Source organism: Bos grunniens, chromosome 7 (assembly GCF_055505025.1).
Source record: "Bos grunniens cultivar Pamir isolate PY7600 chromosome 7, Bosgru_T2T1.0, whole genome shotgun sequence".
Classification (NCBI taxonomy): Eukaryota; Metazoa; Chordata; class Mammalia; order Artiodactyla; family Bovidae; genus Bos; species Bos grunniens.
In genome coordinates, this window is record NC_141171.1 from 17,205,241 (window position 1) to 17,222,575 (window position 17,335).

The 17,335-nt window shown below is 54.8% G+C and overlaps 2 protein-coding genes across 22 annotated transcripts in view; one reads left to right on the forward strand and one right to left on the reverse strand.

Moving 5' to 3' along the window:
• The window catches only part of HNRNPM (heterogeneous nuclear ribonucleoprotein M), a 40,009-nt gene extending 33,654 nt beyond the window's left edge, over positions 1–6,355 (forward strand). For 8 of the 21 annotated variants that reach the window (XM_086409723.1, XM_086409724.1, XM_086409702.1 and 5 more), the window contains 4 exons: positions 869–922; positions 2,887–3,689; positions 4,358–4,409; positions 5,933–6,355. In XM_086409723.1, the coding sequence (XP_086265849.1) occupies positions 869–922; positions 2,887–3,689; positions 4,358–4,409; positions 5,933–6,096 (1,073 nt within the window). In that variant the 3' untranslated portion in view covers positions 6,097–6,355. Of the gene's footprint in view, positions 1–868; positions 923–2,886; positions 3,690–4,357; positions 4,410–5,850 lie in introns of all 21 variants that reach the window. The other 13 variants (XM_086409707.1, XM_086409711.1, XM_086409714.1 and 10 more) reach the window with 3 other exon arrangements.
• Positions 6,356–7,523: 1,168 nt separating this feature from the next.
• Positions 7,524–15,508, reverse strand: PRAM1 (PML-RARA regulated adaptor molecule 1). The gene is made up of 10 exons (XM_086409725.1): positions 15,380–15,508; positions 11,719–13,033; positions 11,579–11,624; positions 11,431–11,498; positions 8,559–8,616; positions 8,343–8,454; positions 8,069–8,231; positions 7,945–7,978; positions 7,815–7,849; positions 7,524–7,696 (listed from the first exon to the last, which is right to left on the reverse strand). Exons 1-10 carry the CDS (start codon positions 15,380–15,382, stop codon positions 7,668–7,670), a joined length of 1,863 nt encoding a protein of 620 aa, XP_086265851.1. The 5' UTR covers positions 15,383–15,508; the 3' UTR covers positions 7,524–7,667.
• Between the last annotated feature and the right edge of the window lie 1,827 nt (positions 15,509–17,335).

The window sequence follows — 17,335 nt, forward strand, 5'->3', positions numbered from 1 at the left end:
CTGCTTCTTGGTGTACCTTCCCGCCCCCTTCCTTTAGCAGGTAATTGTAACACTTAAAACAGCTGCAGGGCGAGGGTTCAGTCTCCTCGTCACAATATGAGATGTGTTGTATGGCTGTTGTCCATGTTGCTTAGTACTCTTCAAGACCAGTGAGAGGGTGGGGACAGGTCTCTCTTACATAATGAAAGACCCAGAAGAAACTGAAACGCTAACACTAGCTTAAAATAGGTTTTTCTGAACCGCCAGCAAGCAAGCAGCAGTATTGCTGTTTTGGACAGCTGAGCATATTGGAGTTTGTTCTCCTGCGGTGGCGTCCGTCATTTGGTCACCATCACATGTAGCTCCCTCCACGCAGGGCTGGTGGGCTCAGTTGGCTACCGCCTTGCCTGGCCTGGCTTGTGGACTGGGACGAACTTCCAGCACTGCACAAGGTTACTGCTGGTTTTTATGGTTTGGGCTCTCAGTGTAGCTACAGCAGTTTGTTGAAGAGTACCTGTGAGGGGTTGACTGGAAATGGGCGGGTGAGTGCGCTCTTCAGTCTGCGAGTCCTGAGGGTCTGGACCGGCTTTAGAAAACTGGGCTGCTGGCCCCCCGTTCCTGCTGTGACTTACCGAGTTCAGCTCACGGGTGCCTCTTTCCAGAGGCCCTCCCGAGCAGGCCTGGGCCTGGAGCTCCATGGGCCCTGCCATCTGACCCGTCGTCAGGACTCTTGCAGCTTCCCAGTAAAATGACCTTGTCTGTGTGTGTGTTTCTCAACCCCTCCCCCTTTCCTTTTTTAATTAGTAGTAGTCCTGCTCTGGAATCTGTGATAAATTTCTATTTCCATAGAGGAATTTGGCTAATTTTTTTTTCTTCCTGATTTCCTTAGAAATCCTAAGTAATGCCCTGAAGAGAGGAGAGATCATTGCAAAGCAGGGAGGAGGTAGGAAACGCTTAGTTTTGATGTTTTGATGTTTAGAATAGGCTTGTGTTACTGGGGGTAGTAGAGTGTAGTGCTGAAAGCACGGGCTCAAAAATAGACTGCCTGGGGTGGGAAACCAGCTCTGCCTTCTCTTAGCTGTGTGACACTTGGCAAGTTACTGAACTTCTCTGTTTTTCATGCTGTAAAATGGGGCTATCATGGTACCTACCTCATAGGGTTGGTCTGTAAAGGAAATGAGTTAATGTGTACACTTTTGCCATTGTCAGAATGTCCATGTGATTTGGGGACTTACTTGTTTCTAGTGTAAAATTGCAAATTGCTAAAAGTAAATATCTTAACCTGATTATAAAAGTGTACACCACCTAATCATAACAAATGGACTGTATACATGTACTCAAATTCAGAAAATTATGAAGAACGTAAATACCTGAAATCTCACTGCCCAGTGATGAATGCTATAAATATTTTGAAATACATTCTTGCATTAGTACACCTTTTTTGACGGGTACCTAAAACTAAATGTAGTTATTTCAGAAAAGGGGGGAAAAAAGTTTTTGTTTTTGTTTTTCTTATGGCTCTGAGCATCTTGGCATGTCCTTGCTAACTCCACTTGCTGGAGTTACTCTGTGGTGGGCCGATTCTAGAATTCCATGTGGGTACTGTTTCTTCCTAGTTCTCTGCTGCTCTTGGCATCTAAAGTGTCACACTCATTTTTGATAATCATCTGGGTATGCTATCCAACCTCTCTAGACTTGTTAACATTTTTATAGTTTCTGAGATATTTTGGCTCTGAAAGTTTAATATACTTAAAATTATGTTTATATTTTGCCACTTGGTATGTTGTTACTCAGAGAAGAAAAGAGTCACCAAGAAGTGGCATGACTTGTGCAAGGTCATGGGCTTGGTCAGTTAGAGAATCAAAGAATCTCCTCTTCTTGATTTGCATCCTGGCCTTGGCTACTTGATTCAGTAGTGGCAGGCTGGGTGCTCAGCTGCTCATTTTTCAGAGGCCGGTGGTGGTGGTGGTGGTGGTGGTGAAACTTGAATGAGAGGAACCCTTGGGCTTTGCATGTGGAAAAACTTGGTGGGCGGTGCCTTGGTGATGGAGCAGACCCTCCTCTCTAAAACTGCAGGTATCTCAGGGTCCCTGTGCCCTGCTGACCTGCCGTAGTTCAGTGTCCAGCTGAACCAGGAACCATGGCAGTGAGGGACTGATCCCAGGCCACTTCCAGAATCTTCTCTGCAGTGCCATCGGCTTTTTCTTTCAAAGCTGGCAGAGTTACACATGGCACAGTCAGGTGACGGTTTCCCTGACAGACATAGTGAGGTTCATTGGAAGTGGCTGGCTGTGTTCATTCATAGATAAGGGTCTGTATTAGTGTTGATTTTGGTTTTATTTGTCTCTTCCTGATCACTTGGCTGTGTAATAACTTCTGTATGCTGTGGAGGTGCTAAGGACATGCAGCCAAACTGGTTACCAGCAGGGGATTGTAGAGGACAGGTTGGGGGATGATAGAGCTTGTGAGCAATCCTAATTGTCACTATTTATATTCCATGTAAGCTGGTTGGGTGACCAGCTGAGTGTGGGGCTTCTGTCCCCCACCCCTATAAATGTCTTTTTGGGGGGGCACTGCAGAGTTCTCAAGAATTGATGTCTGTTGCTCACAAAGCTTGTCCCAAGTATCAGCACCCTCAAAGTGATGTGAAGGACATTGTTGATAAAAGTCCTCGGGTGGGTTTTCCCCCCTTTTAAATTTTTCTGTGGAAATTAACTGTGGCACCGAAGTAGGAAGAATGATGTACTCACTACCCAGCTTTTGAGGGTTATCTATGATAAATTATTGCTGAACCATGGTTGAGCTTGTAAACTGCCCAGGCCTCTGCACCCAGGGAGCCCTCCAGGCACAATGTGCACACAGGTCCTCAAGCCCCTGATATACACCTGTTCTGTGTCTCCGTTTTAGGTGGAGGCGGAGGCAGTGTCCCTGGAATTGAGAGGATGGGCCCTGGCATTGACCGCATCGGGGGGGCCGGCATGGAACGCATGGGCGCAGGCCTGGGCCACGGCATGGATCGTGTGGGCTCCGAGATTGAGCGCATGGGCCTGGTCATGGACCGCATGGGCTCCGTCGAGCGCATGGGCTCTGGCATCGAGCGCATGGGCCCCCTGGGCCTCGACCACATGGCCTCCAGCATCGAGCGCATGGGCCAGACCATGGAGCGCATCGGCTCTGGCGTGGAGCGCATGGGTGCCGGCATGGGCTTTGGCCTCGAGCGAATGGCCGCACCCATTGACCGTGTGGGCCAGACCATCGAGCGCATGGGCTCTGGTGTGGAGCGCATGGGCCCTGCCATCGAGCGCATGGGCCTGGGCATGGAGCGCATGGTGCCCGCAGGCATGGGGGCAGGCCTGGAGCGCATGGGCCCCGTGATGGATCGCATGGCCACCGGCCTGGAGCGCATGGGCGCCAACAACCTGGAGCGCATGGGCCTGGAGCGTATGGGCGCCAACAGTCTCGAGCGTATGGGCCTGGAGCGCATGGGCGCCAACAGCCTAGAGCGTATGGGTCCTGCCATGGGCCCGGCCCTGGGCGCTGGCATTGAGCGCATGGGCCTGGCCATGGGTGGCGGTGGCGGTGCCAGCTTTGACCGTGCCATCGAGATGGAGCGTGGCAACTTTGGAGGAAGTTTCGCGGGTTCCTTTGGTGGAGCTGGAGGCCATGCCCCTGGGGTGGCCAGGAAGGCCTGCCAGATATTTGTGAGAAATGTAAGTGGCTCTTCAGGAACATCTCGGCCCCTGTGCACATGGGGAAGAGGGAGGCAGAGGTCAGCAGGACCAAGGGTGGCAGGTTGCAGTGAGAGGGGATGGCCTCAGAAGGAGAGCTTAGCATGCAAGGCCACCTTGCCTTTGTCCCCAAGGTTTGGTGTCGGTAGAATGAGGTGGGAACATGAGAGCTTACGACACTTGTGCAGCAGAAATAGTGGGTTTTGTGAAATCCTGGGCTTCTCTGACTACTAGGTAGAGAAGACTGTGATCTGGAGAACTTGAGGGTTTTTTTTTTTTTTTAACTCTCAGCTTGATGAGCTGCTAAATACCTGGCATGACAATTCAGAGTCGGGAGAAGGCTATATCTGAATTACCTTCACCAGATGGACCACTTTTAGCCACTGTGCTGTGGTTCTGTGGGCTGTTGACTACGGGCAGCTGTGCGTCCTGTTCCCTGTGTGAAGTTGCCGCAGATTACAGGGAATGAACTTGCTGTGCTAGTTTAGGACCTCACCCAGACAGACTTGTTTTCTGCTGATCACCGCAGTGTGAAGGTCAGCCAGTATCTGTGTGTAATGAGAGGTTTTAAAGGCATCCTGAGACATTTTAGGTTTCTGCATTAGGATTTGGTTGCATCACTCACCAGTTCCCCCTTTCTCCACTCTCAGCTCCCGTTTGATTTTACATGGAAGATGCTAAAAGACAAGTTCAACGAATGCGGTAAGTGTTTGAGAGCGGCTTCCTAAATGCTTCCTTGTGTTGTGGCTTGTGTCAAGGCTCCCATCCTTGTCTTGTAGACACCTTCCATGACTCTATAGAGGACGGATGGGACTTGCCATTTTTCTGCCTGTGCAAATGCTCAGGCCGATTGTTGAGTTTCCTGTTATGTGTCAGACACTTCTTCACCCCTGTTCTCATTTCATCTTTGCTGTGTGCCTTTTCCGGTTTTTGAAAAGAGGTGGGCATTGTCCTCATTGTACAGAGTCAGGCAAAGTCACTTTGCCAAGATCACATGGCTTCTAAGTGACAAAGCTCAGTAAAATAAGTACATCTGAGACAAGGGTGCCTTCCACAACCGCACCATGGGTTTGTGTCTCAAAGAGCACTCACCCAGCAGGCACGGATGAGGATTCCCGGGCTCAGGGCAGGTGTTAGTTTGTGTGCAGTGTGGTTTCCTGGCAAACCAGGCAGCCACTCTGGATGGCTTGCTTTGTGGCCAAAAGGAAGTTCTGTTGTCTCTGGGTGAGGCACTGCCCCTCACCCCCACCACTTTTGTTCTTTGAACCATGGCAAGTTGGGAGCCCCAGCCTTAAGCCAGAGGCCTGGCTGACTCTGGATCAAGGCTTCCTCAGTGTTTTCTCATTTCCTTTTGCCGCAGTAACTCAGATTTCACCAATGTTGCAGCCTCTCCTGGTTCTTCTCTTGGGTCAGTTATTGAGCCATAGCCTGCCTTCTTGCCCTGTTCTTGCCCTCTCTCCCTACTCCTTAGTTCACAGATTGTAGTAGAAAAGTCAAGTGGATCATGCCACTTCCCCTCCCAGGCCTGGAGGTGTCTGTCCCTCTGTTGGCAAGAGAAATCCAAAACTACAAGCCCTGTACCACTTAGTGTCTGCCCAAGCTGTTTTAGAACTTGCCTGTGAGAAGCCCTCCAGGGCTTGACCTTCTCTTAAGCAGAGTTCATGGCCCTAGTGCTGTGCAGGCCAGCCCCGCTACACTTGTGTTCTTGGCCCTGCGTTTCTGTAGCTCTTCCCTTGTATTGTTTTCCACAGTGCTTGACACATAACCAGGATGCTTAACCAGAGCTTGAAGGAATAACCTGCTTGTTAATGATTACAAAGCTTGTATTTGGACAGTACAGAAGTGTCCATGGTATTGGCGATGGCCTTGTAAACACGGAGGAGCAGTGTATTAAAAGTGAAGCCTCTGTAAAATTTGCCTATAAAGTTGGCTTCACACAGCGTATTTTTTTAAATAACTCTTGAGCATGAAGGTGTACTTTCAGGACTGCTTATCATGAGTCAGATTGTTGTCCCGTGGGCAGAAGAATGGCAGTGTGGTGGAGGGCCATGGTAGCCGGGTTCCAGCCGCTGTGTTCTGAGTATTCTTGCGTCAGGCGCAAGGGCCGCTCTCCCTTTTGACTCTGTCAACCGAAATCCAACAGGTGATCTGGACTGAGTGGAGCCCAGACTGAGCTCTGGGTTTGCCTGATGAGTTGTGGTCTCTTCTTCCCTCCCTGTGCCCAGGCCACGTGCTGTATGCTGACATCAAGATGGAGAATGGGAAGTCCAAGGGGTGCGGTGTGGTTAAGTTTGAGTCGCCAGAGGTGGCTGAGAGAGCCTGCCGGATGATGAATGGGATGAAGCTGAGTGGCCGAGAGATTGATGTTCGAATCGATAGAAATGCTTAAGCAGTTGCCTTTTTTAAACATCGATACCAGACCTCTGAATTTGTATTTTTTCTTGTTAACCATTTTAATTTGTTGGCTGGATGTATAAAGATGTTTAAAAAATTCAGTTGCTTTTTGGGGTAATTTGAATTACTTTTTTAATGACTGGGGTTCCATTTGACTGTTTGCATTGAGATTGCAATGTGCGCAATTTTTTTTGTAGTTGTGGCATCTTGTTGACATCGAATATGACTTTGATAATAAATACCAGTTCCTGAAAGCTGCTTGCTTCTGTGTGTGTGTTGTGGGGTAACCACCTGAGGTTGAGGAACCAAAGCCACTCAGTCTCCTTTCTGCCCTTGGAGCTGTGTGGACCCTTGAGGTGAGAGGCCACTGCCCTCAGCCTCTTGAGAAAAATCTCTTTATGGAAACCGAGTCCTGAGTGGGCCTGAGTCTCCAGTGCCAGTGGTGGTGTACTTGGCTGTCACAACCAGCCTGTCTCCCCAGTGCAGTGATTCTATGGGGCACAGATACTGCAAGGGGCCCACTTCCAGACTTTGTCCCAGTCTGCCCCAGCTGCTGAAAGGAGCATTTGTTTCTGTCAGTCCTGGAGGGTGGGTGGTCCTGTCAAGGTGCTGGCAGATCCAGGGCCTGGTGAGGGCCTTGTCCTAGTGCATGGATGACACTTTCTAGCTGTAACCTCACATGGCAGGAGTCGTCGAGGGAACTTTCTCAGATATTTAAAACAATATTTTATTTGGCTGTGCCATGTGGCTTGTGGGTCTTCAGTTCTCCAAACAGGATGGGGACTGAACCCAGGCCCTTGGCCATGGAAGTGCATTGTCCTAACCACTGGACAACCAGGGAAGTCCCCAGACCTCTTTCATAGGGCACAAATCCCATCCACGAGGACTCTGCCTCTGGACCTCATGCTTTCTTGTGCCGTCACCTAGAGGGGTAGGTTTTCAATTTAGGAATTTGTTTTTGACAGCCAGAACACAAACTTCAGTCCATAGCAGCTTTTCTTTGCTAAAACAGACCAAGAAGAGTGTAGGTTTCTGAGCATGTTCTGCCCTGTCAGAGGTTTCGGCTGAACTTGATACTGTACTTGGTCAGAACTGGGTCACATTCTCTCCACAATGTGACTGACTTGGGCTATTGCCCGTGAGGAGCTGCAGCAGCTGCTTGTCGTGCTGGACGTGGAGGGCCCCCAAGCATCTCCCTCTGCTCGCTGACCGCAGCTGACCTGGTGCCATCAGAGGGTCCCTCAGCTCAGCTTCCAAGAGTGGCCCCCTCCCTTGCCACCTTCCCCTGCCCTCCTTTTTCCCTTCTGGCCTTTATCCTTGAGGGGTGAGGAGACCTGGACCTCACAGATTTCCCCCCAGTATTTGATCATGGCTCCACTGTGTGTGGTCATTAGCAGGGAAAGAAAAGACAAGACACAGGAGTCACTTTAAAAGAGGGACTTTATGTGGTCTGTGGACGTGGCCAGACAGGAGCCCAGGCAACCGCTGGGGTCCAGAGCTCCTGATTAGCAGGTGACTGGACTGGTGGGCTGTCCATTCATCCCCACACCTGCAGCCTTACTGTCCCTAGGGCAATGGTTGGCTGTCCAAAGGATCTGCCAAGAAAGGTGACTTTCAGTGACCCTTTCCCTGTGAGCAGGTAGCCAGCAGCCCCTGGAGGAGTAGCAGAGGACCTCGCCCCACCCGTCCCATCCACCCAGAGCATCTACATACCCCAGGCAGCGACGTCATCGTACACCTCCGTTTCCCTGGTGGAGAGCACAGTTGGGTCGGTCAGGGTCACCCTGCCCTATTGTCACACCCCCACCCCCACCCCCTGTCCCCAGTCAGCGCTGGCACTCACAAGGGCAGTAGAGCTGTTCTAGGCACATAGCCATCTGTGAAGAGAGCAGGGTGGGTGGGTGAGGTCTCCTCCCTCCTTGGGCGGCCTGCCTTCCCAGGCTGCCCTCCACTGGTGACTCACTCACACTTGCCCTTGGTGTCCCGGCACAGCATCTCCTCCTTGCTGGTGAACTCAATCACCTCCAGGATCTCCCCACGCCGGATCCCTAGGTGCTTGCCACCCCCACGGCGAGTCTTGGCATTGGGGTCGATCATCATCCTCGTCTGAACCACAATCTCTCCCTCAAACTGGGGAGGGGGACACAAGAGCTGCCGCTTGCCCTGCTGCCCTCAGAACCCCGTGTGGGGCGGTGGCCACCTGGGGCCGAGCCCAGCCCTCCCAGGACTCTTCATTCACACCTTGAACTTCTTCCGAAACTCCCGCTCAGCTTTCTCTGCCTTCCGGAGCTGCTTCAGGGACTTCAGGTCCGTGGGCGGCACCTGCGGTGGCTGGAGGGGCACCTTCTCCTTCCTGAGCACCCGCCCCCCCAAGGAATTAGGTGCTTATGCTTCTCAGGGACCCCCTTTTACTGTTCTCCCCAGCTCAGCCCAGCCCTGCCCACCTCCCTCTGGTACCTGAGCTCTGGGTTTTGAGGTGGCCTCCACGGGTACTGCTGAGCCGACAACGCTTCATCTGGGACAGTCAGAGTGCCGAGTTAGGGCAGGGCCATTGAGTGTGGGCCTCTGGCTCTGGTGGCCTGATGTTCCCTGGTCAGTTTTCAGGACTTGGGTCTCCTCCTCACCCTCAGCTGCCCAGGCCTCTCATAGTAGATTCCCTTCCATTTTCCTAACTCCTGCCACAGGCCAGGCACGGCAGAAACCGTTAACCATTTCTTTCAACTTTCTTTTCTTTAAAAAATGTATTTGGCTGCTCTGGGTCTTAGTTGCAGTATGTGGGATCTAATTGCCTGTCCAGGGATCGAACCCATGCCCCCTGCGTTGGGAATGTGAAGTCTTAGCCGCTGAACCAACAGGGAAGTCCCTTCTTTCAACTTTCTTGATGGCTGTCATCCCAAGTTGCCTGCTGAGGAGGTAGCAAGGGCTGGAGAGGTAAGGCAGCCTGCCCAAGGCCACCAAGCCATTAAATGGTAGAGGCAGGGCTCCTCTGTCAGCTTTTGAGGCAGTTTCACCCTTCCCTCCTACAGCACGTAGGTTTTGGGAATTCTAATGAGGCATGGGTCAAAAAAGAAGGCCAAGAAAAGTGTTTCCTCAAAGCAAACAAAGCCTGCCTCTGAGAAGGGGCTGTGTCTGGCTGGGGTTCTTGGTTGGTCTGGCTGATGAGGAGACTGGACTGGAAGGAGTCACCCAGGTGGCAGCCCACTCACTACCTGGCAGATGACCAGCTTTTTAGGTGAGGGCACTGCTGGCCAAGGGTCTGCTTACAGTGAGAGCCTCATGAACACTGGGTGAGTGAAGGATCTAGAACCTGTAGCCCCCAGCTCTTCTTGCAGTCCTCTCTGAACGATTTGAAGTGCCGCCCTGGGCATACCAGACCACGCTGGGGTGGGGAGGGGGCTGCATATCTGCATGGTGCACTCTTCCCTCCCCAGACACTTTTTGCCTCCAGCCTCAGCCTGGTACTGAAGTGACAGTCACACCCAGAGGCCACCCGGGCTGGAGATTGTCACCCAGCTGGAAGCAGTACTGACTTCATCCCAGGGCTCCTATACACCTCCCGCAACCTAAGCGCACACAGCCCTGGGTGCAGCCGAGCAGGGCAGACCCTGGCGCCCTATAGCCCTGGCACCCTGGGCAGTGAGATCCTGAGCAGGCTGCCCTCAGCTCCTGACCCTTGAGGAGCTCCCTGTCTGTGCAGCGAGCTGCCACTGCTCCGAGTGAGGCAGAGAGTGTGAGGGAGGCACCCAGAGTCCCTCAGGTCAGGGATAAACGAAAGGGGCAGAGCAGCCTTTGGGACAGTCTGCACTGCTGTGAGCACCCACCCCCACCCCTCGAGAGGGAGAGATCTGGGCAAGCGTGTGGTACTGGGTCAGAGTCTTGGAGAATGACCGGCACAGGATGGGGGACAGTGAGCTAAGCTAAGGATGTGTCTGGTCTACTTGGGGTTGGGGAAACAGAAAAGGGTGGGCTCATGCCTGCAGAGTTGCTGGAGGTGGCGCATTCAGAGGTCCACATCCCCAGGAGTGGCAGCCCCCTCCAGACCCAAGCCACAGAGCCTCACTAGAGCGGAAGCAAGAGGGGCCCTGTCAGGAAGCTCTGTGCTCACAGAGGTGTTGCAAGCAGCCCCTGGGGAAAGCAAGCCCAGGAGAAGTAGCAGGGCCCAGGAAGGAGTCAAGCCATAGAGGCAGCAGGCTTTGGGGGCTGGGCTGGTGAGGAGGGGCAGCAGCTGGGGACCCCTCGGGTACCTCTGACAAGAGGTTGCCTGGCAGGAGGCCCTCCAGAGATAAGGGCAGGAAGCAGCCTGGGGGCAGAGGCTCCCATGTGCTGGCTGTGAGCTGGGGCAAGTCATGTCTCAAGCGTCCACTTGTGTAAAATGGGGGTGGGGGGCACAGTGCACATCCATTAAGTGCTGGTGGGGAGATGGGGTGCATTTCTCATGTGAGGTCGGTGAATGCCTCTTCCCTGAGCTGGACCTGCCTGGCCTTCCTCCTGCTCTCCAGGAGCGGAGGCATGGAAAACGAGACAAAAGGGGCCTTGGACACCCAGAGCACATGGATCTGGAGGGTCGGCCATATCCTGGCTCCAGCCCTCTCCTTCTTGAGTTCAGGCCCAAGCCCTTCCCCTCAGGCACCTCCAGTGCTGTGGATCTCCTGACACCTCTTCCTTACTCAGGGTCACCTCCACTTGACACCCAGGTGCAGGCTCAACATTTAAGCCTCATCCCTATCCTGAGTTTGCTTGCTATCATCCCTGGTGATACACCATTACATCCTTGCCGGTTTTGGGTTTTGTTTTTTTTTTGGCCACGCTGCTTGCAGGATCTTATTCCTGGAACAGGGATGAAACCTGTGCCCCGTGTTGGGAGTTCAGGGTCTTAACCACTAGACCAGGGAAATGCCCCTCTATGGGATTCTTCCCCTGTTCTACATGTCTACGGCCACCACCCTGGGACACAACCCTTGGCTTGGCCGCACCGTGGTCAGGCTGCTGGCCTCTGGCTGTCCTTCCTGTTCCTCCACCAGGAGCTGCCATGACCTCTCTGACCCCTTTCTCTCTTTTTTCCTCCCCTAGCTATACTCCAGTGTTCTAGCCTGGAGAATCCCACGGATGGGGGAGCCTGGTGGGCTGCCGTCTATGGGGTCGCATAGAGTCGGACACGACTGACGTGACTTAGCAGCAGCAGCAGCAGCTCTGCTTTCAATCCCTCAGGCATATGGGTTGTCATGGGGCCTGGTACTAGCAACATGGACAGAATAGGCCCCTGTGATGACTGTTCCCCCTCCTCGGATGCTTCAGCAGACTGGTCTGGCTGAGTGTCCCGCTCTGTCACCTCTGCTCCTGGGGCCGGGTCCAGAGTGGTCTGTGGGCTCGACATCATCGTACACCTCGTCTGGGTCCCTGCAGGGATACCTGACGTGAGTGAGGGCCTGTTTCAGCCCCGTGACCCATGCCTGTGCTCCCTGACTCCCCATGCTCACTGTGGGATTAAGTAGAGGCCAGCAGAAGAGGAGGTCCTGGGCAGAGCTGCGGAGAGATGAGATGGGAGGTGGGGACGTGGGTAGGCCAGGGAGCATCGACCTGCCTGCCCCTGCTTTCTACCTGGGCCATCCACACCCACCTGTGTCTGCTGCTGCAGCTCTCCGGAAGCTCTGGATGTCCCTGGGGCCTGGGGGCAGTGGGGGCTTGGCTGGGGGAGGGCCCAGGCTGCTGGCCGGGGGTAGAGGCCTCCGCCGGGGCAGGTGACCAGGTCTGAGACCCAGCCTGGAGCCAGCACTCCGAGCGAGGGCTCCTGATCTCTGCTGCCGTGCCCCAAACCCTGGGCTGAGCGGGACCCGGGGGTTGGAGCCCGCTACAGCAGAGGGCAGCGAGCTCTCTGAAAAGGAGCCAGGGAGCAGGGGCTTTCTTGGGAGGTTCCTGGGAAGAGAACCGGGCTCCGGCTGGGAGAGCTTGCGGGGGGGTCCCCGAGACTCGGGCTGCAGAAACTTTGAGGGGAACACGCTGAACTCGGGCTCTGAGGATGTCCTCGAGAGGCTGGTGGGCTCGGGCTGCGGGGGCTTCTTGGAGAGCACCTTGAACTCACACTGGCGTGGCTTCTTGGGAACCACACTGACCTCCGGCTCCGAGGATGTCCTGGTGAGGTCACCAAACTCAGGTGGCAGGGGTTTCTTGGGGAGGTCATTCAGCTGAGGCCGGGCGATCTTTCTGGGAAATGTACTGAAGTCGGGCTGTGAGGAGTGGGGGTGGGGCTCACCAGATTCGGGCTTTGAAAGGGGCACTGGAGGGACCTCACTGGACTCGGGCTGCAGCAGGGGCTTCTTAGGGAGGCCACCAACCTGAGGCTGCAGGGGCTTTCTGGGGAGCTCACAGAACTCAGGCTGTGGGAGCTTCTTGGGAAGAGTACTGAAGTTAGGCTCTGAGGAGTGGGGATGGGGCTCACTGAATTCGGGCTTTAAGAGGGGCACTGGAGGGATCTCACTGGACTCGGGCTGCGGCAGGGGCTTCTTAGGGAGGCCACCGACTTGAGGCTGTGGGGGCTTTCTGGGGAGCCCACAGAACTCAGGCTGCGGGGGCTTCTTATGAGGAGTACTGAACTTGGGCTCCACGGGGGGCCTGGGGGTGTTGCTGAGCTCAGGCTGCTGCGGGGGCTTCTGAGAGGGGGCCTCAGGGACCTCGGGCTTTCTGGGGAGCGGCGTGGCCTCGGGCTGCAGGAACTTCTTGGAGAGTTCACTGAACTCAAGTTTGGGAGGCTTTTTGGGCAGGTCAGTGAACTCAGGCTGTGGGGGCTTCTTGGGGTGCTCGCCTAGCTCTGGCTGTGGGAACTTTTTGAGGAGTTTCTGGAACTCAGGCTTCGGGGGCTTTTTGGGGAGGTCACCAGTCTCCGGCTGAGAGGCCTGGAACTTTGCTTGAAGGCTCCGGAAGTCCTGATGACTCCCCTAGGGGACACAGGCAGGCAAGGGACTCATACACATGGGGGCCATGGAGAGACGGACGTGGGGACAAGCAGACCGACCACAGACACACACCCTTGTCGTCCTCCTCCCGGCCTTCTGCCGTTGACTCTCTTCTCTTGACCAGACTCCCATGTTTTTGTCTCCAGCCTCCCCGTGAGAGTGCCAGGCTCTCTTCCTGAACTACCACACACCCTCTGACCTCATCACTTAAGCCCGGAATGTGCACCCAACCTCACCCCACTCTGGACCCACGCTCCTGGGGTCCCCTGTGGCCTTCTGCTCCCATACCTGCCCCCACCCGAACTCTGTAGAGCATCCTCAAGCTCCTCCTCCCCTCCTGCATGTCCCTAGGCCTTTCTTTTCTTATTTCAAAATGTATCTGGAGGGACTTCCCTGGCAGTCAGGTGGCTAAGTCTCCTAGCTCCTGTTTGGGGAAGTAGATCCCACATGCCACAATGAAGAGTTTATGTGCCTCAACTGAAGATTCCGCGTGCCACCACTAAGAGCCCGTGCAGCCAAAAGCAAGAAATGTATATTAGTATATCTGGAACTGAACAACTTCGGACCACCTGCACCCCTGTCCTGGAATCCACCCAGGGGAGGCGGCCTCCCCTGCAACAGCATTACTGTAAGAGGCTCCTCCTTGTTTCTCCTGCCCCCGACGCCCCACACCCCCATTCCGGGTCAGTGCACCCGCAGCAGCCAGAGGAGGCCTGAGTCTGTCTGCACTGAATCTGGGTGTGCTCTGTCACTTCCCCACAGTAAAAGCTCCAGAGCTCACGAACCCCCTGAACGGCACGCCTGACCTCCCCCTGCTGCCGCCTCCCTGGCCTCCCTCTCCTGCTTGGCTCCTGCCGCCTGGCCTGCCTGGGCCACACTTCCCACTGCACGTTCTCTCCTCTTCCGGGTTTCTACTCCTTTATTCCATGTGGTAGAGGCCTTTTTTCCCAGAACACCCTGATTTAAAAAAAAAAAAAGGATCCCCCTAGGACTCTGATCCCCCCAACCTGCCTGATTTTTCTCTTAGTGCCTACCACTCTATATCATCCTATTTATTTTTACTTATTTTTTTTTTTTACTACTTATTGGCATGCCACGTAGCATGTGCTACTATATATTCCTAGTTCCCCAACTAGGCATTGAACCAGTGCCCCTTGCATTGGAAGCAAGGAGTCGTAACCGCTACACTGCCACCCAGTACTGTTTTTTAAATGTCTTGACTATTTAGGGTTTGTGTGTTGTGTGTGTCAACTCCCTCCCCCGCTGCCCCTGAACGTGACACGAGGGCAGCAGCGCTGCTGTCTTCCCAGTGCCTCGCACTCAGTAAGATGCTCAGTAACTATTTGTTGAAATAAAGAATCTACTAGGGACTTCCCTTGTGGCTCGGTGGTTGAGACTTTATGCTTCCAATGCAGGAGGTGCGTTGATCCCTGGTTGGGGAACTAAGATCCCACATATTGCCGTGTGGCACGGCAAAAAAAAAAAAAAAATCTATCTATCTATCTATATATATATACTGGACACTGAGACAAACAGCATATACTCTGCCACATCCAGTCTGATGTGGTGCACCAGCCCTGGCACATGAAGTCCATCCCGGATCCCGTCTCGACAGGACCTACACCCTCGGTCACAGACACAGGAGACACACAAGTAGGCCAGGGCTGCTCTGACTGACAAATGACCCCAGAAGTGGCCCTGCCACAGGCCCCTGGGCCTGGCTTCACCTGGGGTCTAGGAGATTGGGGAGGGGAAGGGTAGGACCTCACTCATCTGCCCTGTCTGAGCTTCACTCTCCCCTGACCCAGAGAACAAGGAAGGGTGGCAGTTCCTGCCTAGGGCCTGAGATACCTCTGAAAGCACCCCCCACCAGCTGGGCTGGGATAGGCTCCCAGGTGACCCAGGGGGCCGGAGAAGTCAGGTCAGCAGGTCAGGGCCTGGAGGACTGCTGGGGTGGGCGGGGTGGGAAGCAGGTATATGACCTACTTTGTCACCCACAGGAAGTCCCTGCCACTCACCCTGGCTGCCTGTTACCCGGTGGCTGTTCATGCTGACCTTGGGGGAGGGGAGTCACCCCAGCAGGCCCACCTGTTCCCCTTCTGGTCACAGCCTCAGCCCATCGCCGCCCCTCGGAGCCTGAGCTGTCCCAGAAGTGGATTCCGGCTGCTTCTTACCTCTGGGCATTTGTGGCGGTCTTTCTCATGTCCCCAACAGCTTTCCTGCCCTTCTGCCGCCCCGCTTTTGGAATATGCCCCTCTGGTTTCCACCCGTGGCATCCCTCACCTCCAGCCAGTGTGGGGCTCTCCCAAGCCCTGGAGACTCACTCACCATGGCTGCAGGAGGGCGATGGACCACAAGGCGAGTGGGACCCAGGCCAGGACCGCTGCCTTCAGGAAGTGACTGTGGCTTCTGCTCCACGGGGTGGGGTCTGCTGGCCAGGCGGGGAGGGGAGGGGAGGAAGGGGCAGAGGCGGGGACAGCCCCAGCCTGGTCTCAGATCCTGTCAGTGCTTCTTGAATTCCTGTCCTGCCCTGCAAGCTTTGGGCATCCTGTTAGCAGAATCCCTCCCAACAGTCACTCATTTCTAGATTCCGCTGCCCTCTCACTGCCACCCCAGTCCTGCCGTGTGCTGGCCTCCGAACTCCAGGGAGGACTTGTGCCAGGCCAGGAGGGCCTCCTGCCAACAGAGGCAGGCCAAGGCCACCTCCAGCCAGGGCCTCCGTGCGAGGGGAGGGGTAGTTCTCAGTAGGGAAGGGACATGGTAAGCTTCATGCTTACTCGGGAGTCGGAGTGAGCCGGGTGGGTGAGGCCCTCCTGCTGGCCCTTGTTGCCTCAAGATGCCTTCCTCATTTCAACACTTCCCTGCAGTCCCGATTTCCAGCTCTGAGCAGGACTCAGGACTTCCTGTTGCAGGGACAGCTGCTACACAGGCCGACGGCCCAGGTGGGGTGGCAGATTTGGTGATGGGCGGATGGGTGGGCAGTGTCCAGGTTCCCAGAGGACTAGGGAAGGAGGAAAATGGGGGTGGCTGGGAGACCGGCAAAGGGGGGGTAAAGGTGGGGCACAAGACCAGCACTGTCTGGAGGGAAACCCTGATGGCTTGGCTTGGTTCCCAAGAGGTCAGTGACCTTGGGGCTCATAGGAAAGGAGAAAACACCCAGTGGGGGAGAGCAGAGCCCTGATTCTCAGCTTGGCCACACCGTCGGGGTCCCTTGAAGAGTTCACAGAGGTGAACAGAAACTCCTGGAGATCCTTTTTTTTTTTTTTTAATTTAAAACTTTTTGGCTACACTGGGTCTTTGCAGGCTTTCTCAAGTTGCAAAGAGCAGAGATACTCTAGTTGCAGCGTGCAGGCTTCTCTCATTGTGGTGACTTCGCTTGTTGTAGAGCACAGGCTCTAGGGAGCTGGGGCGGGGCTTGAGTAGTTGCAGGGCCCAGGCTCTAGAGCACAGGTGCAGGGGCTTAGCTGCCCCTCAACATGAGGGATCCTCCTGGACCAGGGGTCAAACCCATGTCCCCTGCACTGGCAGGTAGATTCTTTACCACTGAGCCATCAGGGAAGTCTGTTCCTGGGGATTCTGACTTAATTGGTCTGGGTTGTGGCCTGAGCCTGGGGATTTCTTACATACCCTCAGGGTGATTCTAATGTGAAGCTGGGAAAGAACTTGTGTCCACTAGTCACCCTGGGATCCCGATAAAGTGTGAGCTGTGCCTCAGGTCTGTCAGAGTCTGAAGCATCCCAGATGATGCCCATACTGTGGTCCAAGGATCACACCTAGACTAGCAGGGATGTTTGAAGTTTCCAGAAGGCTACAGACAGCAGTTGGCAGTGACTCCGCCTGTGTGTCTGCTCTAAGAGCAGAGCTCGGGGATTCTGGGGCCCCTAGGGCCCTGCACAGACCAACATGCACTCTGGGTCACATTCCTGGTGTGGGTTCCCCTCCGAGTAGGAGGCTGAGGCTGAGGATGAAGAGGTCTGTGTCCCAGAGCTGCTGAGCCTGGGAACCTGCAGTCTCTGGCCAACCTGCGCCCTCGGGTAGCTGCACAAGGTGGGTGCCTGCCTGGACACGTGGGCCCCTCATTCATCCTCCCTTCAGATGGACACTCCTGAGCGCCCTCTGCTGGGCGGAGCTGGGGCCCTCAGAGGGACTGCTTTCAGGCATCTTGGAGTTGAGGTGGTGGGGCTGTGGAGGAACCCTCTTTGAGGTCACAGCTTGGTTGGTCAGAGAGAGGCCAGGGGCTGCAGAGGCCCATAAGGCACATTGGGGACATTGGGAGCAGTAAGA